Source organism: Myotis yumanensis, unplaced genomic scaffold (genome assembly GCF_028538775.1).
Source record: "Myotis yumanensis isolate MYYU_CA2020_CCGP unplaced genomic scaffold, mMyoYum1.0.hap1 SCAF_8, whole genome shotgun sequence".
Taxonomy (NCBI): Eukaryota; Metazoa; Chordata; class Mammalia; order Chiroptera; family Vespertilionidae; genus Myotis; species Myotis yumanensis.
This window is the reverse complement of record NW_027223759.1, coordinates 11,273,660-11,295,745: the sequence shown is the minus strand read 5'-3', so window position 1 is coordinate 11,295,745 and position 22,086 is coordinate 11,273,660. Positions and strand designations below refer to the sequence as shown.

The following is a 22,086-nucleotide window of genomic DNA, read 5'->3' as shown; positions in this document are numbered from 1 at the left end:
AATTGTAAATGAATATTATTGTCTACCCCAGGTGAATGCAAGCTGTTTCTGATCCTCTTTTCGACTTTGAATTGAAAAGACTGTATTTGCCAAGACAATGGCTGCAGGCCATGAGCCTGGAACCTTTATTAATCTGTTTAGGAATGATTCCATATCTGTTACAGCAGCTGCTTTGGGGGTGTTACTACTATGGTAGTCGACAGAACTATCAGGACCCATCCAGTTTCTGAAGGGGCTAAACTAGTGAACTAAATGGAGATATGGTAGGAACCACCATCCCTGCACCCTTTAGGTCTTCAATGATGGCACTAATCACCATCATTTCTTTACCCCAAGATACAATTTTTTGGTCTATTATCTTGAATGAAGTGGAGAAGAGTGGGAGAGCCATCAGATATGCAAATCTAACTCTGAGTGGAGGAGAGAGGGCAGGAGGATTAAATGGAAGCATCTCCCATGGCTCCACGGAGCAAAGCCTCTGGAGCAGTGGTTCTCAACCTTCCTAATGCTACAACCCTTTAATACAGTTCCTCATGTTGTGGTGACCCCCAACCATAAAATTATTTTCGTTGCTACTTCATAGCTGTAATGTTGCTACTGTTATGAATCGTAATGTAAATATCTGATATGCAGGATGTATTTTCAGGGGTCGCGACCCACAGGTTGAGAACCGTTGTGAGGATCCTAAAGACAGCTGTCAAAGGAGTCCTGTATCTCCCCAAAAGGGGCCTGCATCTCCCCAAAGGGGGCCTCCCTCAATATCCCTGCCACATCTTTTCATTGGCTGGAAGCAGCCATGAAGTGTGACTTCAGCACAAATGCATGATGGACTTCAGAGTGAAGCATCTGAGGGCTCTTGTGGTTGAAGGTCTGGACACCTGGAAGTTTGTAATGATTTTGCTCATCTTCCATGGAGTTGGTTACTTGGCATTCCAGGGCATTCAGATGTGGAGCTATCCCCATCCCATTGATCTATTTCTAGTTTGCTACTTCGGCTGGAACCCTAAGTATCAGATAAAAAACACTTCTAATGTTATCTCTTGGTTTGGTTTACTTACTCCACGTAGCTAGTTTTAATTCAAACACCACACACTCATATGTAGGCTGCCTTGCAGCTTCCCCAAACAAGGAATCGTTTTCCTCATCTCTTCTTCATGTGTGGGTGTGACAGTTATTTATGCTCCTAAATGTATGCAAGAAACCAAGTCCCAGATTATATTTTAAAATTAAATATTAATTTTATTCTTTTAGATTAAGTTCCAGCAGTGGGACTATGAGTAAGGAATTTTATGGCTTTTGACATCCTATATAATAAAAGCCCAGCGACCAAACAGCAAAACTACCAAACGACCAGTCGACCAGTCACTATGATGCACACTGACCACCAGGGGGAAGACGCTCAATGCAGAAGCTGCCCCCTGGTGGTCAGTGCGCTCCCACAGTGGGAACGCTGTTTGTCTTACTGGGATGAGTGGTGCTCCCACAGCCGGCCGATCCCCACAGGTCATACCCCGACCAGTGCACAAATCCCGTGCACCAGGCCTCTAGTACATATATAAAATTTTAGACAAATGTACCAATTTACATTCTCATCATTACTACATAGATTCTGTAGCTTTTCTGGCATGGCTATCTTTTAAAAAAATACTTATGCTGCCGAAACCGGTTTGGCTCAGTGGATAGAGCATCGGCCTGCGGACTGAAGGGTCCCTGGTTCGATTCCGGTCAAGGGCATGTACCTGGGTTGCGGGCACATCCCCAGTGGGAGATGTGCAGGAGGCAGCTGATCGATGTTTCTCTCTCATCGATGTTTCTAACTCTCTATCTCTCTCCCTTCCTCTCTGTAAAAAATCAATAAAATATATTTTTTTAAAAAAATACTTATGCTATTTTCATAAATGTGAAAGTTTTCTCATTATTTTAGCCTCTTTTTATTAATTAGTTTTTGTCATAAATTGAGCCTTAAGTGTTTAAAGAGCAACAACAACCTGAGGTGCTGCTGCCTGGGGAATGTTTAATGATACTCCACAGGAAGGCCAGGAGGGTGGAGGACTGCCGTCTCTGAAGGTTCTGCCTGGCTCTTGAATCTTCCCTCCTCTTGCACTCTGCTCTTTCATCAGACCAATCTATTGAACCTACCAGGCTTCTTGGAACTTGGAACTCTTCTTCCTGGGCTCCCCTACCTTTTCTTTAGCCTGGTGAATACTTACTTTTCCCAGAAAATCTTTCCTTTTTTCCTCCTCCCTTGTCTCCGCCCCAATAGATTAGCCACTCCTCCTTCTGCCCCTGCTGTACCATATAGACACTTCTGTCAGCATCCACAACACTCCACTGCCTTTGCTAATTTGCAGGTCTTCTCCTCATGTTCTATTCCTTAAAGACAGGGACCATGTCACTTTTATCTCCAGCCATTAGCATTTTGAACACTAAGTATGCACATAATAAATCAATAACTTGCCTCAGGATTATCTCCAGGAGAAGAGAAAAAAAATGTAGCTTTACATTCATGTTTAGTTATTTCCTCGTATTTTTTATTTGCATTTCTTTTCTTTGGTCAACCAGCACACTCAGATGTCCATCCATCCTACCAGACTGCCTTTCATTATGTTGGCTTCTCAAAGACAACACTGAATTCTTAGCAAATGTGTAAACAGTCTGAGTTCACATGTTTTGATGCTTTTGGCAGGTATCAAAAATCACAATGAATATTCCAACAGTCAGGCACCTAGACTTTTTAAAAATCTAGATGTGGAATGTTAAATTGGAAAACATGGATGCCAAATCAGAACTTTCCATTTAAACTGGATGCAGCCCTACTTTTACTAGGAATTTGGAAGGAATGTTGGTAAAGATCACAGCTGCTCTTATGAATTTGCAACTTCCAGATTACTTTAGAGTTGACAACATTTGTTGAGCCTCCAGTATGCATAAGACAGAGGTCCTAAATAGTTTCCAGATGTCTGTGGAAAAGACTCTCAATGGCTTTGGGCTGAGAAATGGGTTAAACACTAATAGAACACAATTCTTTTTTAAAGATTTTTTTATTGAATTTTAGAGAAAGAGGAAGGGGGAGAGAGAGAGAGAGAGAGAGAGAGAGAGAGAGAGAGAGAGAGAAACTTTGATGTGAGAGTGAAACATTGATTGACTGCCTCCTGAAAATACCCTACTATGGATCGAGCCCACAACCTGGGCATGTGCCATGACCAGGAATCAAACCAGCTACCCTTTGTTGCATGGATGATGCCCAAGCAATTGAGCCACACCAGCCAAGGCTAAAATACTATTCTTAAGATTCCTGAATCACAACCTCTTTCCAGGTGAAAACAACTCTGAAGTGAAGTTATCACTCCCATGAACACACGCACACCCTGGTCACACAAAGCAAACATCTCAGCAATGTTTTCCCTATCATTCCCAGAATAGTAGTAGCTTAATAGTGAGCATGAGGTGTGGGAGGGAGCTCCAAGGAAAAGCCCCTCACCCCTCTTTCCACTACATTCTCCCACAGTGCTAAGCCTTCACACTGGTCTGGAAGAAACACAAGGCTTACCATATGCTTGACTGCAGGCCATACTTAACATTAGAAATGCAAGAGGAACTGGGTCTACTGGAAGGAAATCAAGCAAAGGCATTTATGAGTTGAAAATATGTTGAAGGCATATTACAACGTGATAACCTAGGGTGGCTTTGCTACCAGAAAAGAAGGAAAAGAAGGAAAGAAAATGTGTTTATCATTTATAGATTTTCATTTTCTGGAGTAACAGAATACTTATCCAAAAGGTTTCCTCAGGTCTCAGGCTCTGATAAAGTTGAATTTAAAAGGGGGGCACCTACTCAGTCTTCCAATAGCTTATAAAATTGAGGGTTATTGAAACTATGTCTATAAAACAAGAGAGTCTTTAAACCAGGTCTGGTCAGGAGAAAGGGGGAAGGCAAAAGGGCTGCCGACTCAATTCCTGCTTCTCCCCTTTCATTCTATAGCCCCTTTCTTAGCCAATACATCCAAGTTCAAGTGCTTACGTATTAAAGTTACTTGACTACCTTTAGTTCCCCCAGCCTTGTTTGGTCTTGGAAGACAGACTGGTCAGAATTGGACATAAAATCACAGGGAGTACTCACCACTATAGACCTACCTAAAATATGCTGAGACCTATTGCTGCTGACTCCTGCCTTCTTTACTAGGAATTATTACTCATTTGTTTATCTTGTAGTCTGAACTAGAAAAATGCACCATAGTGGAGAGGAGGCAACAGGAAAATTGGTTGTGAATAATACTTGTGCAACCACATATTTATATTCCCATATCCTATATAATAAAAGTGTAGTATGCAAATTGTCCTCTCAACCAGGAGTTGGTCCAAGAGTTCGACCAGGGGGCAGGGTCGGCTCAGGGAAAGGAGAGTACCTGGCTGGCAGCTGCTAGGGACACTACCAGTGCATGAATTTCGTGCACTGGGCCTCTAGTATAGTATATGAGCAATAAATTAAATGAACTTAATTTTTCTTCACACATAGTGGGAATACTACTGATGACTTGGATATAGAAAAGAAAAGGTAGACGATGGTCCAAAGAAACCAGTATAAAAGAAGCTAAGAGCAAAAAGAACTCTGTTAAAAATTTAGGGCCCTGGCCAGTTTGGCTCAGTGGATAAAGTGTCGGCCTGCAGACTGAAGGGTCTCAAGTTCAATTCTGGGTCTCGGGCTGGATCCCCAGTAGGGGGCGTGCAGGAAGCAACCAATCAATGATTCTCTCTCATCATTGATGTTTTTATCTCTCTCTCCCTCTCCCTTCCTCTCTAAAATCAATAAAATATATATATATTTTTTTTTAATTTAGCCACTGACAAGGAACATGATTCATAAAATCAAAGGTATATGTGAGGAATCAATTATATTCAATTTGTATTGTTTTTATTATAAAAACAATGCATATTAACTACATATAAGTTAAAAATTCATATAGGCAATAGAAATTCCTATATCCATAAATAGTGTGCTAGTATAATAAATGATATAGATATATAACTAGACTGTGGACAAAGGACCCTATCAATCTTGTTCACCAGTGTTAACTCAACGAATATCCTTTGGATGAATGAATTTGAGAGATTTTTCTATGCATATATACATATAAAATGAAATGATCTCATACACTATTTTGCATTTGACAATATATCCTAGATACATTTCATGTCAATATATATTCATCTACAGGATTTGATTGCTGTGTTTTATCATGGTGATTTGTACCATAATTTACATAATGGATTCCTTTTCTGTCTGAATTCACTGGTATGAGGCCTATTTTTTTTTCTTATTCTTCTAATCAGGACCATTGCTCCTTCCTCTGTTCCTTCTTTTTCTTGAGCTCTAATAAAAGTATTCTCAAACTTTTATGGGCATTATGGTTTCCTGAAAAAACTGGTTAAACATTCAGACTCCTGTAGCCCACCCCTACAAATCTCAGTTCATTTGACTGAAGTACAACGTGGGAACCTGTATGTTTAAAAAGGATTCCAGATTATTTGTGAGACTACACTGTGATAATCACCATTTTGCCAAACTACAAATATTGAGAGCATATTTTCACTCCTTCTCATTATTTGCAAGCCCCCACCCTCACCCCTCACCCCACCACACACACACACACACACACACACACACACACACACATCTTTTGGAAGCCTTGGCCATGTTTTCAGAAGATATGCTAAGGTCTACTACTCCCATGACCCAGAGTTCTAAATTAAAGAACTCAGTGCATATAGATTCTTAGCCATAAGGATGGGTCAATATATAGTCAGTTAGAAACATTCAGCCCTTGTCACTTGTGTGTCTTCTGAAAACAGCCAAGCATTTGCTACTAACCAGTGACACAAGGACCCCTCCCAGGAAGTGCCAATAAAATTTTAACCTAACTCCAGTTTCATAGATGCCTTTGTGTGTATGTTCAGTTACACTGTACCTCCAATTAGCCCACAAAAGTCCAAAAGGTCAGAAAATGTACTAGGAAGCTCCTTTGTTGTTTGTCTCATTGAGTCGTCCTTCCTTCCACCACTGCCTCTCACCTCAGTCTTTGGTATGGTGCTGGGAAGGCGCTGGCAGAGAAAGGGAGATGGACAAGTGCCATGTATGGAGTCTTTTGTGTATGCTTCTCTTCCACAGTCAGGCTTGGAATCCCATGGCTTATTGGAAGTCAAATAACAAAAAAACTGTCCAAGCAATCCCTGGTCACACCCTAAAGATCTTAATTCAACTCTGTCAAGGATGAGTGGGAAGCACAATAGCAGTAAATGAAGTCTGATTTCTATGACAAGGGTCGCAATGGATCTGGAATGTGATAGGAGGAGCAGGAATGACCACAGTAGCCCTCTGATTGGCGCTTTTGCCTCTGCTAGTTCCCTTCACCTCTTCTGCAGAGACTAGTACAAATCTGGTCATGTGAGGTGCCTTCCCTCCACACATGCACACACACCTACTATGTGCTCCACTGATAACCACTCCTTTCAGATTCTAGGATTCACCATTCATCTCACCTCTGGGTCTTTGCCATGCACTATTGTCTTTGCCTGGAACATTCTGGCCACTCTTGCCACCTCTCCTCCTGAAAACCTTTTTCTTCTCTTCATGTCTCAGTTTAGACATTGCTTCCTCTAGGAGCCTTCTTTCATCCTTACTCCTCCATCATGGGTTAAATATTAGCCGCTAAAGATATGATGTCTGAATCCCTGGAATTTCCTTATTTGAAAAAAGAGACTTTGCAAATGTAATTAAGTTAAAGATTTTGTGATGACAAGAAGGTTGCCCTGGCTTATTCAGGTGGGCCCTCAATGTCACCACAAGTGTCCTTATAAGAGAGAAGCAAAGAGAGGTAACATAAAGACACAGAGAGGAGCAGGACATGTGAAGAGGGAGGCAGAGATTGGAGTGAGGAGGCCACAAACCCAGGAATACTGGGACAGCCACCAGAAACTGGAAGAGGCAAGGGACGGATTCTCCCCTTGTACCCCCATAGGGAGTGCCTCCCTGCCAGACTTCTAGCCTCCTGAACTGTGAAAGAATAAATTTTTATTGCTTAAAGCCATCAAGTTTATGGTCATTTGTTGAAATAGCCTCCAGAAATAAACACACTCTCCAATCCAAAAGAATTCTCCCTTCTTCTTCTCCCATGGCACATCCAGCGTAGCACTCAACTGTTAGCACTCAACTACTATTTCCTATTTACTTGCCTTTAGTACCTTCTGAATCCTCATTCAATGTGATGACCTCTCAGTTTGAAAAGATTAACAATTTATTATATGCAGAAATCATCACCACCAAGATTTTAGAGTTTTTCTTAGTTGTTCATCAATGTAAATATTTGCTTTCCCCAACCAGACACACAAACATTTATTACATTTTTTATTTTAATGTCATTTTCTAAGTTAATATATGACAAACTGTACTTTTTAAATTCATGTACAGTTTTATGAATTTTTACACAGGTATAGACTCATATAACCATCGCTACCATCAAAATACAGAACAATTGCATCATCTCAAAAAACTCCCTCATACTGTCCTCTGGCAGTCACACCCTCTGCTCTGCCCTAACCATGGGCACCCACTCGCTCCATCACTATAGTTTTGTCTTTTGGAGAATGTCTAATAAATAGCATCATACATTATGTAACCTCTTAAGACCAGCTTCTTTTACTTAGCCAACAATTTGAGATTCATCCAAGTTGTTTGTGTATCAATTGTTTTTTACTTTTTATTGCTAAATAGCATTTCATTGCATGGATGTACCACAGATTATCCATTCACCCACTGAAGGACATTTAAGTTGTTTCTATTTTGGGTGATTATGAATAGAACTGCTATGAACATTTATGTACAGATTTTTGTGTAAACATAAGTTTTCACTTTTCTAGAATAAATAGCCAGGAGTCGTTTGCTGGGTCATATGAAAAGTTTGTGTCTAACCTCATTAAAAAATATCAAACTGACTGTACCATTTTGCTTTTCTCCCAGTGAAGTATGAGAGTTCTGGTTGCTTTGCATGTTAACCAGCACTTGGCATTGTTAGTATTTTTTATTTTAGCCAGTCTAACAGGTGCATCATGACATCTCCTTTCTAGTTAAGTTTTTATAACATTTACTAATGGGCTAGTTTTTTTCAAGTTGAGGAGGAGGGTTACCTAGCAGAACACATGGCCCTATAATCATATTTTCTGATACCCAAAGCGTATAATGTAGTAGTTGCCTTGTAAAATATTCCAAGCTTAAGCTCAGAACTATATTATCATTTTCTCAAATTATATTTGAAGTTCATAGTTTAGGAGTAGAATTACTAGGAACTCCATGGCACCTAAGCAGAAGTCAAACAGACACAACAGAAAATGCGGTTAGTCCCAGCACAGGGGAGAGGCAAGTGGTGCAGAGTGTGGAAGAGGTAAGCAGCCCTTCTATGCCATTACCTCAGGGCTGGGTTCTTCTTCATAGGCCCCCTGATCCCTACACTCCAGCCACGCTTAGCCAAATTCATTCCCACATGAGGGCTTCAGCACAATGTGTCCCCTCTGCCTGAAATGCTCTTTTCTGATACTTTAGCAAGATTGGTTTCTTGTTATCATCCAGATTTCTACTTAAATATCATCTCATTAATGACATCATTGACCACCCATCCCAATGCAGGCCCTGGAGTCACTCCCTATTTTCATCATAGGACTATCATTGCCTGACATTATCTTATTTATTTATGATCTAACTCTCCCTATTAACTCAATAGTTCCAGTGCCTAGCAGAGCGATTGTCAACCTTTTTCACTTCATGGCATGCATAAAGTAATTACTAAAATTCTGCAGCCCACCAAAATATATATTCTATTTTTTGCTTACCTGACAAAAATAATACAGGTATAATTTTGATTCGTTTACACCAGATCGCTATTGTTGTGTTGGCTGTTGTCGTTTTATTTTATTTTTTTGACAATCTAAGAAAAAAGAGTTCAGTGTCCCTGACTAAAAGTCAGGTATTGCATGTTTTAAAAATTCTTGCAGCACACGAGTGTGCCTTTTGCAGCATACCAGTGTGCGGAGTCACACCAGTTGAAAATCGCTGGCCTAGAACAAGGCTCTAGACTTAGTAAACACTCAGTAAATGTGTGTTGAATTAGTGGATAATTGAATGGATAAACGTGCTTGTAAGAAACTTACTTCTTGCAGAGACTGCTGGGCGGATGTGCTACTCATGGTACTTTAAACCTACACGGATGTGCTACTCATGGTACTTTTAACCTACACGCTGACCGTAACTTAGTCTTCACATCTTTGAGCATTGATGGGAAAGGTAAAAACATCCTTGAAATGGAACTACGGATTTCAATGTTGTAAGCACTTTTCTGTCTTTCAAGGTGGAGACTCAAATGAATCTTTGATACAGATCAACCTGTTGTTCTGGGAAAACCACTGGAGAAGGCCTTTCATTTATAGAATAGACCCTAATCATAAATACAGATGTCTGAGATGATGTCACACGAGGAAAGCAAACTCTCTTCTGAGAATATAAAAAGTTGTCTGTATGGTGGTCATACCATGCTTTCTTTGAAGATATGTTTCTTTTCTAAGAATGAGCTCAGATGGTTCTGAGCCTGCACACTCGCCCTGGTTCCCATGGAGCAGTGTTTTGTACGAAGCAAGGCACGCAGAAGATCTGTTACTGGAACCTTGAAAATGCAGGATGTACAGATTTTACTTCACTTCATGTAAAAGCAAACTGGCCAGGGCTAAGAGGCACACGACCAGGACTCTACCACTACAACCCAACTTGTGGCGCTATTAAAGCCTGAGCAACCCAGGCTTTGAGAAAGGTCCAATTAGATCAGCGGTTCTCAACCTGTGGGCCACAACCCTTTGGGGGTGGAATGACCCTTTCACAGGGGTCGCCTAAGACTATTGGAAAACACATATATAATTACATATTGTTTACAGTAGCAAAATTACAGTTATGAAGTAGCAATGAAAATAATTTTATGGTTGGGGGTCACCACAACATGAGGAACTGTATTAAAGGGTCGCGGCATTAGGAAGGTTGAGAACCACTGAATTAGATGGATGGATGGATGGATGGATGGATGGATGGATGGATGAATGGGTGATGCATAAGAGGGAGGGAGGGAGGGAAAGGAGAGGAAAGAGAAAAGGAAGGAAGGAAGGAAGGAAGGAAGGAAGGAAGGAAGGAAGGAAGGAAGGAAGGAAGGAAGGAAGGAAGGAAGGAGAAAGAGCAGCCTTTTACTTCTAGAAGGGAAAATGTAAGACCACACACACACACACACACACCCTCTGTATGTGCATTGTCTATACTATAGAATACGGGCCTATTATGTTCTGTTTTCATTGCCTATAATCAACCCAGTGGATGAGGTGATCTCCTCTAGAAATAAGCCAACCTAGGAAATAAAAAGAGCACAGGGAAACTGAACATAGGAATGAGTTGCAGAGGAAAAGTCTCCCACTGTTTGGAACAGTGCCTTAAACCTAGACTCTAAAAACTTGACATTTTCAGAGTGCTCCTTAGCACCTGTTTTTTCTTTATAATGAAATGACAGGCATTGCAGAAATATCATCCTGAATTATGATAATAAATCCTTCTTCCTCACAAAATAATTTGGTTTAGCCATTCAACCAAGTGATAAATATTTGTTGAGTACCTACTACCTGACAGATACCTTGTAGGCACTGAGAAAATAGTAGTGAGCAAAACAAACATTTATCCCTACACTTCTGTTGCTCATAATATAGTGAGGAAACAGACATTAGTCAGATACAACAACGCAATTTCAAATCATAAAGAGAAGCAAGGGAGCCTGGAAATGTTTATACTATAGAGACATTATCTAGTCTAGGAAGCAAAAGGCACTCCTCTAAAGAAATAATTATTCTTAAACTGAGATATCGACATTGAACAGGACAAAACTAGGCAAAGAGAAGGGGAAGACCATTTCACGCACAGGGAGTAGTAAGTGCAAAAGCCCAGAAAAAGAAGAGAATGGGGCACATTCAAGGGTTGGAAGGGAGGCCAATAGGCTGCAAGAGAGATAGTGGTCCAGGATGTGTGTGAAGGAGGCAAATCATGCAAGATCTGTGGGTCACAGTGGGGATCTTTGCCTTTATTCTGAGATCCTAGGAAGCTTTGTAGGGCTTTGGAAACATTACTGTGGTGCAGGGTGGAGCTCCCATTGGAGAAGGCCAGAGGTGAGTCAAGAGAGGCATTTAGGAGCTGTGCCAGTCATTAAGTTACAGTCTCTTGGCTCAGCTCAGCTCAACTCAACTCAGCTCAACTATACTATGTGTTGTGATGCTTGAAAGGGCGAGGGCTAGGTTGCCCCAGGGTAGGGGGCCACATCCTACTCTGCTAGCCACACCCAGGCGGCAGAGCACAGTTCTTTCTCCTCCCCTTTCTCCAACCCCCCCCTATATAACCGATCTTCGGGGGGGGGGTTGGGGCGCTCAGCCATTTGGTTTTACCTTGATATGGATGGGGGGCCCAAGCTAGCTAGCTTGAATACAGATTCTTATGTTTTTACATCGAATTGGCTCCCTGATGTGGTTTCTTGGGAATCTTGAAATCTGGGCACAACATTTGGGGGCTCGCCCGGGGTTCCCAAGACCATGTAGGGACTTCCCCAATTCGTAGAATCTGCATGACCGCGGTAAGTGTCTTGTGTTTGTCTGTTCTGTGTGAGCTCACTTCTGAAATCTGTATTCGCCCACATTGACCGTGGACGCACATGGAGGTCAAAGGGCGGGAGGAGTCGGGGGACGCCTCGATCCTCCATCTGTATTGGTAGCTTTGCTCCCGAGGTCGGGGGATCTGTAGGCGAGTAGCTTCGCCATCTGTATTGGTAGCTTTGCTCCCGAGGTCGAGGGGTCTGTAGAAATCCCAATCTGAAAAGGTTTGGCATAATGCCGCCGTCTGTTTCTTCCATGGAATTGGAAGGCTGTTTCGGGCCCTGTTGTCTGTGTTTTTGTTTTCTGTGGACTCACTTTGGGAAGTTATTCTGAATAAATGTCTGGTGAAAATATGTGAATGTGGAAGCAGAGAAGAGGTCCCTGCCCGCCCGCGCGCCTCCCAGGCAGGGAGGGTGATCGGGTGTCACTGTGCCTGAGGCCCCGGGAGCCGCTTGCTCTGCAGCCGGGGGCAGGCGTGCGGGAGCGGCGCGCGGCTGCCCCGGAGCCCGGCCACGCCGCGGGCCGGGTGGCTCGGCTGCGGCGCCGGCGGCCCTGGAGGCTCGGCCTCCGGCCCGGTCGGCGGCAGGCGCTGGGCCGGAGCCAGAGCCCGAGCGGCGTGGCCTGGAAGAGGCCGGAGGCCGGGAGAGGCGGCGGCAGCCCGGGCAGCCCGAGCCCCGCAGCCTGCGCTCAGCACCTTGAGCGGTGGCGCGCCTTCGGGGGGCGGCCCTGGAGGCTCGGGCCGGGCGCGGACAAGCTCGTTCGCGGAGCATGGCCGCGGTGGCGGCGGCAGGGTGTTGACCCCTGGGGGCTTGTGTCGAGCGAGTGGAGCTGGGCGGAGCACAGGGGAGCAAGGCCGGCGGGTCGCTTGCGGGATGCCGGAGCAGCGAGGCCCCCGGCAGCGTCGGGTCCGGGGGAAGGTCTGGGAAGGGTCCCCCGCGGAGCCTGAGGGCCGGACACCTAGCGGCGGCGGCGGCCGCGCGAGCTGGCCTCTTCCCATGGAGATCGCCCCAGCTAGAAATGTAAAAGTTTTAAAATGCATCCGGGATTTCTGTGCACGTGTAAAGGGAGAAGGGCCAGTTTAAAAACGAATGAGCATAGTTTTGGGCTGGGCCGAACTTTTGCTGTATGCAGAGTAGAGGCCCAGAACTATTTTGGTCTTGAAGGGATGGTCCTGGGGAATGTAATCAATTTACATCTGAAAGAAGGGAAAAAAAAAAAAAAAAAAAGACCAGAGGGGCCAGAGTCTGTTTACCGGACTCGAATGTGGTTTTCCAGAGCCCATTGGAGATAAAGAAATGGTTTGCTCTAGTTTACCTGATGAAAAATCTAAAGAACTGAATGTTTAACTTACCAGCTAAAAGTTTAAAATCTTTTTTAAATCTGAAGTTACACCTTTTTTTGGTGGAGAGCAGGGCAGACACGCCCTTTCCCTAGCATGCAGGTGGTCCAATTCCGCCTGCAGTCATCTTTAGAAATGTTAATTTGCATTTCAATGGCTACACCTCTTGCCAACCAACATTCAAGCGGCCAAGAGGTGGCTCCTTTGAAATCAGCTTTCTACTAGTATTGCTATCAGAGAACAGTTTAGAAGCTGCATAACTTGGCTGCCGCCATGTTGGCCACATGGATTGCCGTGCCCCTGGGGGCCGCCATCTTGAAACAGCAAAGGCCCCGCCCTCTGATTTAGTCGGGGGTGGAGCTTTAAAGCAAAATTTTCGGAGGCTGCAAGCGTGCCTGCTTCGCGGATTTATTTTTAAACTAATCTCTTAAATCTAGAAAACCCTGCTTTCCTTAAACTAAAGACAATTAAAGGTTATAACCAAGTCTTTAAAAGGAACTGATAGCAGTAATCCAATTTCTAAAGTACAATTATTTCAGGTAGAAAAGGTAAATTCTGGTAAAATGCTGACATTAGTTCTGGATGTCAATGCGTTTTCCATTCTAAGGCTGCACCAAGTGGCCTGGCCTGAGGCAGCCAAGGAGCAACACAAGAGGGTGCTGGTCAAAATAGAAAGCCGATTGGCTATGTAGCCTAGTATATTTTGAATGTCAGATGAAGTGGAGAAAGAAATGGCCCCCAGGCGTTTATTTCCTGGGTACCGCTAATTTCATGGGCATGCCTAACAATGCTAACTGGAGCTTAGGGCTTATTTTCACTTTATTACAGATGGACTTTATCTTTAAACATTGCATTTTGAAAATTTCTATGTCTCTTAAAAATTTTGAATATATTGTTAATCTGAGGAATGTTAATTATTTACATGTCACCTAAAAATTAAGGCTAAAAGTTTTAACTGGAAAGCATGGCTTTAGTGTAATGGGAGGAAAGAAATGTTAAATGGATAATAGACCAGTAAGCTGGAACTGGTCACTGGTGGTGGATTGTGAGAAAGGCTGGACACTGCCTAACTTCTCCTTCCTTGGTACCCCTAAAACATCAGAGGGTACTTCTGGCCTTGATTTTCTTGGTTTTGAATTTGTTTGTTTGTTTGTGATAAATACCATTTCTATCTAAATAAGACATAGGTCAAGAATCCTGTCCTGAGATGTGGGAAAGGGAAGACCCTCACATCTGTTCCTGTCAGGCCCCCAATCAGGGGACTCGGGTGGTGTTCCTGTTATCTGCTCAAGAGCCCAAGGCTGTAAAAATACTTGTTCACTAAAAAGGTGTAAGTGTAAATGTTTATTTAATGTTTATAAGCATCTCTATTGTTTACTGGGAACTTTGATTTTCTATGTGATATTCTGTGCTGGGTTGGGATTTTGGAATTCTGGGGTAATTTAAAAGGTATTTTGTGGCTTTTCTAGTAACATTTAAGGATGAAGCTCACAGTTCAAAGATTTAATGGCCCTTCCCCCTGCCTGTACTGAATTAGATAATACAGGCCAATACTAATTAAGGAAAACAATGGACCTTAAAATCCATAAAAATAGGCAGGAATGAAGCTGGTCTAATGTACTGAAAGGGTTTGATCCTAGCGCATTCCCTTAAAAAAGGCCTGGTTGCTGAACCTGGTGAGGGCCATGGAATGAAACCCTCGCAAGATCTGAGAGTCACTGAAGCAGCCGGCCACCATGGGGCCCTGGTGCTCCTGCTGGTGCTCACACTCATCTGCAGTCTGGTGCCCATCTGTGTGCTACGCCGACCGGGAGCCAGCCCGGAAGCCTCAGCCTTCTGCCAGAAAGTCCTGAGCCTGGTAAGCTGCTTTGCCGGGGGTGTGTTTCTGGCCACCTGTCTCCTGGACCTGCTGCCTGACTAACTGTCTGCCATAGACGAGGCCCTGGCAGCCCTGCACGTGCGACCTGGGTCCATCACACCCACGTCCGGTCAGCGGACCCATCCATGATCCGGAAAGACTTCATTACCAAATGGAGCATCGATCGAGATCAACGCAACCTGCTATGGCATGCTCGACCTGCCCGATGCTAGTAACATTGAATAGACTTAGATAATGCCTGCATCTTCATGGACATGGCTCCAAAGAGACAAGGACAATTCATAGGAAGGTCAAAAAATAGACTTTAGTATCACATATTTAGTAGCAGAAGATGTGGCTGCCTAAAGCGGCCATGATGCCTATATTATGTTTCATTGTATTGATGTGTTATATTGACCTTTAATTCTCTTGCAGGTTTGAATGTATGTTGGCTGTCCTGGAAGAATACTATGTGGGGTGAACCCCAAAAAGTAAAAGGTGCCTAGCTGCCAAGAGGGCAGGTGCCCACCTGGGCAGGGAACAGTGCCCATCAGGTTTTGGTCTCTGTTGAGAGACAGCTAACAGTTGGCAGCCTGTATACTGCTTGCAGGCCTTTATGACCATGCCCATGTCAGGGGTAGTCTGAAAAACAGCCTGTTTAGAATAGAAGGTCTAAGGCATAGTTATGCATAAAAAGAAAATTTAATACCAACAATTAAAAGAAATTGACAAGAAAAGTCAGCAAATCTTAGAGTAGATCAATATGTCTTTCTTCTTATGCAATTCCTCCGAAATTTGGCAATGCTAACATAGCAATACATTTCTTTGCATAGATTCAATAAAACCGGTTCCGAATAGTGGTTTTATTAACGGAAAACTTTGACTGGAGTATCATGTTTTAAAGAGCCCTATCTGAGCTCTAAAGACTTGAAGCCAGTAAGAATGCCACGAAGAAAGCCTGGTATCCTGCTTGGAAGCCCTGAAGATGGCTGGCGCTGGAGTGTCAGACCAATACCCTACCATCACTGGCGGTTGGTAAGAAGGGGAGCAGTAGGAATGCCTCTACGTTCCTGCAAAACCCCCACACACTCTGGACCGCAATGGGTAGGAGAGCTACTGAAATGGGCCTTAAAGCCTGGAGCGTGGGCTCAGGTGGAATACAGGTGAAGAATTCACCTAACTCAGCAGATACTGCAGGCGGGCCTGATGGCAGCTGGATGGCGTGGCTTCCTGGCCCTACGGGGCACATTAAGATTCAACCATGAGATTCCAGCAAAGGTAGTCAATCACCATTCTTGTTGTGTTTATGCAAACATCAGGACAGTAAATAAATTAATCTTGATTTGGCTTTTTAATAGCCATGGAGGAATTTTAAGAAGAAAAATCCTATTTCAATAGAAATTGTTAAAGCTAAAATGGTTTCTTTCCCCTCCACCAGACCATTTGTTAAAATATGCCCAGTACGGGCCTCTAGCAACGGTGGAATCAGTCCGTCTCATGATTGAGCCGGAAGTTCCAAGACAAAGGGGGGAATGAAAGGGCGAGGGCTAGGTTGCCCCAGGGTAGGGGGCCACATCCTACTCTGCTAGCCACACCCAGGCGGCAGAGCACAGTTCTTTCTCCTCCCCTTTCTCCAACCCCCCCCTATATAACCGGTCTTCGGGGGGGGGTTGGGGCGCTCAGCCATTTGGTTTTACCTTGATATGGATGGGGGGCCCAAGCTAGCTAGCTTGAATACAGATTCTTATGTTTTTACATCGAATTGGCTCCCTGATGTGGTTTCTTGGGAATCTTGAAATCTGGGCACAACAATGCTGAGGCTAGGAGTCTGAAAACTACATTTCTACTTTTGATGACCAGATCCATGATAGGCTCTGCCAATAGAAGGTGCTAAAAAGAGACTGCAAGGCTGAAGCAGGAAGAAGGGACTTGCCCTTTCCTGTCTGCTCCATGTTTGTGTGAACATCACTCCAGACTCACTTCCATTAGCATCAGCTAAATCCGCTTGGCAATTTTTTCCCAAGACTTTCGGAACCAGCTTCATTGCCCCAATCCCCATTTCCCAGAGTTAGCAATTCTTTAGGTATAAATCTCTGCTCAAATAGTTGGTGTGGTTTCTGTTCTGTGACAGGTGACTGGCTATAGCAGCAGACAGGGGAAGAGATGGCAGGAAAATGGGGAAACGTAGCTTTGTATCTGAATTTTCTAAAATAACTTCACTGCTTCATAATTGATTTTTTTCTTTAAGATTATGAGGAGAGCCCAGCTGGCATGGCTTAGTGGTTGAGCATTGACCTATGAACCAGGAGGTCACGGTTCCATTCCCGTCAGGGCATATGCCCGGGTTGTGGGCTTGATCCCCAGTGTGGGGCATGTAGGAGGCAGCCAATCAATGATTCTCTCTCATTATTGATGTTTCTATCTCTCTCTCCCTCTCCCTTCTTCTCTGAAGTCAATAAAAAAATAAATAAAAAAGATTATGAGGAGAAGGAATGTCTTCCTTGCAAGTAGTCAGTAGAGACTGTATCCACAAAAGGTAACTAATAAATATTATTGGATAAATTTTAATGGGCTTTATGAGAGTTTAAAGGGTCCTTGGGACATTGTTGTAATTTCTAATTAATTCTAACATCTTGAAATATAAGATATATCTATGTATGTTCAGAAATAGAGATATCTAGAAATCAGAGTCTTAAATTTTTATGGTCCAGTTTACTATCTTAAAATAACATGTGAATATTGTCTAATAATTTTAATGCAGGATTTTTGTGAAAAATCCTTTAATCCTACTACTGATTTATATGAGGCACAAGTAACTTTGCCCAGCTTGATAACAGATTCATTTTCAAAGATTGTTTTCTCAGAAGAAATGGAACACACAGCTGTTGTTTGATTTAGGGTACAACTTTAAATGCATTGAGAGAATGCAAGCCACAATAATTCATTTTGGGTTATGAAAAAGCAAACTTATATCCCGAATGCTATTAATAAAATATTTAAACTGCACAATACATTTGTGAACATTGTGCTCTTCAAATAATGAAACTTTTATTCAATGTTTAATTTGATTTAACTTAAAATTGCAATGATGTTTTTCAACGTACTCATCAAGGCTATCAGTTCACAGAATCATGATTGTATGTCAAGTTAGCCAATGTTTTTCCTTGAAATACATGAATGTTTCATTAGAAAATTAGTTGATTAGGTTCTGGCTCATTTCTGTGAAATTCCACATTATAGCACTTCAAGCCACATCATTTTCTCTTATCAGGTGCCAAATTCTATCAATTTTACTTTTCAGTTCTTTCGTATCCACACTCCTCTGTCAGTTTCCTCTTGCAGTGGCCTGGTTCACCTTTCTTACCTCTTACTTGCAGTAGCCTCCCAAATAGGGTTGCCAGATTTGACAAATAAAAATACGGGAAATGCAAATAAGTATGGATTTTAGATAAACTACAAATACTTTTTTAAAAATACGTATTTTATTTATCTTTATTGCTGAAAATATTACCGATGTCCCCATTTTCTCCCATTGACCCTTTCCACTCCACATCTGCCCCCCAGGCCCTCACCACACAAAAGAACTTATATGCATATATGCATAACCCATGGACACAGACAATAAATATGTTCTTATTTATTTCAGAGAAAGAGAAAGGGAGAGAGAGAGATAGAAACATCAATGAGAAACATTGACCGGTTGCCTCCTGCATACCCTCTACTGTGAAGCGAGCCTGCAACCTGGGCATGTGCCCTGACCAAGAATAGAACCGATGACCTCTCTGTGCATGGGACAATGCTCAACCAACTGAGCCACACTGGCCAGGGCCAAATACTTGTTTCGTATAAGTATGTCCCAAATATTTCTCAGATATCACATGAGACATACTTATTGTTAAGAAATATTTGTTGGCCGAAACCGGTTTGGCTCAGTGGATAGAGCGTCGGCCTGCGGACTGAAAGGTCCCAGGTTCGATTCCGGTCAAGGGCATGTACCTGGGTTGCGGGCACATCCCCAGTGGGAGATGTGCAGGAGGCAGCTGATCGATGTTTCTCTCTCATCGATGTTTCTAACTCTCTATCTCTCTCCCTTCCTCTCTGTAAAAAATCAATAAAATATATTAAAAAAAAAAAAAAATTTGTTGCCCTAACCGGTTTGGCACAGTGGATAGAGCGTCGGCCTGCAGACTGAAAGGTCCCAGGTTCTATTCCGGTCAAGGGCATGTAGCTGGGTTGCGGGCACATCCCCAGTGGGAGGTGTGCAGGAGGCAGCTGATTGATGTTTCTCTCTCATCAATGTTTCTAACTCTCTATCCCTCTCCCTTCCTCTCTGTAAAAAATCAATAAAATAAATATTTTTTTAAAAATAAAAAATAATAAAAAAGTAAATATTTGTTGCTTATCTGAAATTTAAATATAACCAGGAGTTTTCTATTTTACCTGATGACCTAACTCATCTTTTTTTCTCAGATTTTTCCCAGTCTTCCACTTACATATTTCTACATATATCTAAAAAATATTCTCCTGATCCTATCACACCATCATTACCACCTTCTCCCTCCTTTTAACTTTTCAGACAAAAGGAAATTATTGATGATTTTAAGATGCAAGCACTTTACCCTAGCATTCAAGGCTATCCTCTTAAAATGACATTTTGGCATTTTAACTTGGTTGTTCTTGATTAAATTTATACTATTCACTGACCTCATAACACCATGTTTTCCTGTTTCCATATCTTGTCAATCTTGGCCAAATTCTAGAATATCATTTCGCCCTTAAATGTTCATATCAGAAACAGAGAGTAATAATACCTATACAAAAAGTACTCGATAACTTTATTTTTTATTGTAATTATACAATCATAATTATCAACATTGTCTTGAGACGTTAAGCAACAACATGAAAGTGAATGAGATTTTTTAAATTGGAGCAAAATGTTGATCTGATTCTTACTATACATATACTATATTGAACCCAAAAGCTCTAACCTGGAAAAGGATATATTTTCTATAATAAATGCAGAAACTAACTCACAATGTGTCAAATCCTTGACACCTGAGAAATCAATTAGAGTTGTCTAAAACGGAAAAACTTAGAAGCAAATTACCTGGCAACTGTACATTGGTGAAATGAGAGCACCCTCACCCATACCCAGGCTGCTCCAAAAATAAACTGCAGCTGTTTTCTACTTTCTCTTCTTCTTACGTCTTAAGTTGTTCTTTCTATTTAGGTTGTAGATCCATTTTGAAATTCTGGGTTTGTCCTTTATTCCAAAAATTGGGTATGTAGCTTTAAGTCATATTAAACACACATTTTAATTTTCTAAATGTGATTTAAAAATGAATTAAGTAATCTCAAAAATCCCAAATAAAGTTTATTATAACTTTACACACACACACACACACACACACATACACATACACACACACATCCATCAGGACCCCAGGGGACATCTGTAATACTTTCAACAATAAAGATTAAGCCTGACCAGCATGGCTCATTGGTTGAATGTCGTCCTATAAACCAGGAGGTCACATGCCCAGGTTGTGGGCTTAATCCCCAGTGTGGGGCATGCAGAAGGCAGCCAATCAATGATACTCTCTCATCATTGATGTTTCTATCTCTCTCTCCCTCTCCCTTTCTCTCTGAAATCAATAAAAATATATTTTTTAAAAAGATTAAAAAATATTTTTAAAATTCCAATTGGGTATAATATTAAGTAGCCAGATATTAACTCTATTTTTTATGGCACTTTTTAAACACCAATAACAATAATACTTGCATTATGCTTTTTTTCCCCTTCATATCACCTTATATGGAAACTTAACCAGAAAAAAAATATTGGCTTCTGAGAAATGATATAAAGCAACTTACAGTATATGAATTCAAGTGACTCAAGATAATGAGGTAGAGACAACCTACTCCTTGCCCTCTAGTTTTACCAGTTTACACATTTCCAATTACTCTACATAGATTTTTTTAAACATTATACAATCTTCAAAAAATATTCTTTCCACTTTGAGAACAGTTAAATTCTATTAAGAATACCAGGTGCTAGTCATAATGGAATCCCCAGCATCGTTGAAGGGCCCTGGGAGAATGAAGCGTGGACGTGGTTAGGGGTGCGACCTCATACAACTGGGAAATGACTGGCTCTCACCAGGGTCATTCGGTCCCCGTGCTAATAAACGGATGAGCCAGCACCTTCCCCTCTTAGCATTGCTGAGTGGGCCTCCAGGAAATGACATGTCTCCACCAACACCAAACCCCAAACCAATGAGAGGAGCAGCATTTCTGGCCTCAATCATATCCCCACTCAGCTCTATGAAAACAAGACTGCTGGCTTGCAAAGAAGCCAGAAATACTTCCTCTACTGATTCAGGCAAGAGCTGTGAGACACCTTGAGGGGTTATTGGGTTCTTGCTTCTCTACCTAGAACTACATCTTATTTACAAAGTATTTCGGAGGCTTGCACCCTTGGTTGAGGAAAGGAAAAGAGTGCTCAAAAAAGAACTATAAAATCCACCGTATTCATCACTGTGTCTCCTGCCCTGAACACAGTCCTGGCACATAATATGAGTTCGCCCAGGGGGTACTGAAGCTGCTTCCCATCTGCCCAAAAGATCTGACTGTTAGCTTCTCTTCCCAAATCCCCATCCAGTGACGCCATGTTGGTAGCTTGAAACTAGCCGTGGTGAGAGGAAAACTGTCAAATGCTACAAGTTCACCTCCTCTCCTCCCCCAGAAAGCCAGTTGCCAACCTTTTATCAGCCCACCACTAGGCTCAGTCAATGCTTGTTGTTGAGATTTATGGAGTTCTTGTTGTATTCCCGGTGTTTGTACACACGCCATCTCGCCTGATCATCACAGCCTTAAAAGGTGGAAATAAGGGGCAGATGTGAGTGGAAAGCAGTTTTGGTATCTGCCAGCACTGTGAGTGCCAGTGTTCACTGTGGTTGCCTTCAGTTGACTCTACAGGTAAAGAGATGAGGCTCCATGCACCTAAGTAACCTACCCCAGGGCATCCAGCAAATATGGAGGATACCCAGGACTTGAACCAAGATTGGCTGAAATGAAAGCCCCTGTGCTCTCTGGCAACACCTCTGCTGGTCAGGACAAAACCCCAACAGGACATTGAGTTTCACTCTGTAGAGATATTACACAAAGAATAAGAAAGT

At 42.4% G+C, this 22,086-nt stretch overlaps 1 protein-coding gene across 1 annotated transcript; it reads right to left on the bottom strand.

Annotated features, from left to right (window-relative positions):
* Nucleotides 1-12,135: 12,135 nt before the first annotated feature.
* Nucleotides 12,136-21,578, bottom strand: LOC139015442 (cuticle collagen 2C-like). Its single transcript, XM_070423242.1, has 2 exons — nt 21,435-21,578; nt 12,136-12,630 (listed from the first exon to the last, which is right to left on the bottom strand). Exons 1-2 carry the CDS (start codon nt 21,576-21,578, stop codon nt 12,136-12,138), a joined length of 639 nt encoding a protein of 212 aa, XP_070279343.1.
* Between the last annotated feature and the right edge of the window lie 508 nt (nt 21,579-22,086).

Bases quoted from the DNA above. Each gene is read 5' to 3' on its own strand.
- LOC139015442 (XM_070423242.1), bottom strand. From the start codon at position 21,578: ATGGCGTCACTGGATGGGGATTTGGGAAGAGAAGCTAACAGTCAGATC. The intron at 12,631-21,434 runs GTGGATTTTATA...GACCCTTCCCAG, and splicing joins GAGACACAGTGATGAATACG to ACCTTCCCCCGGACCCGACG.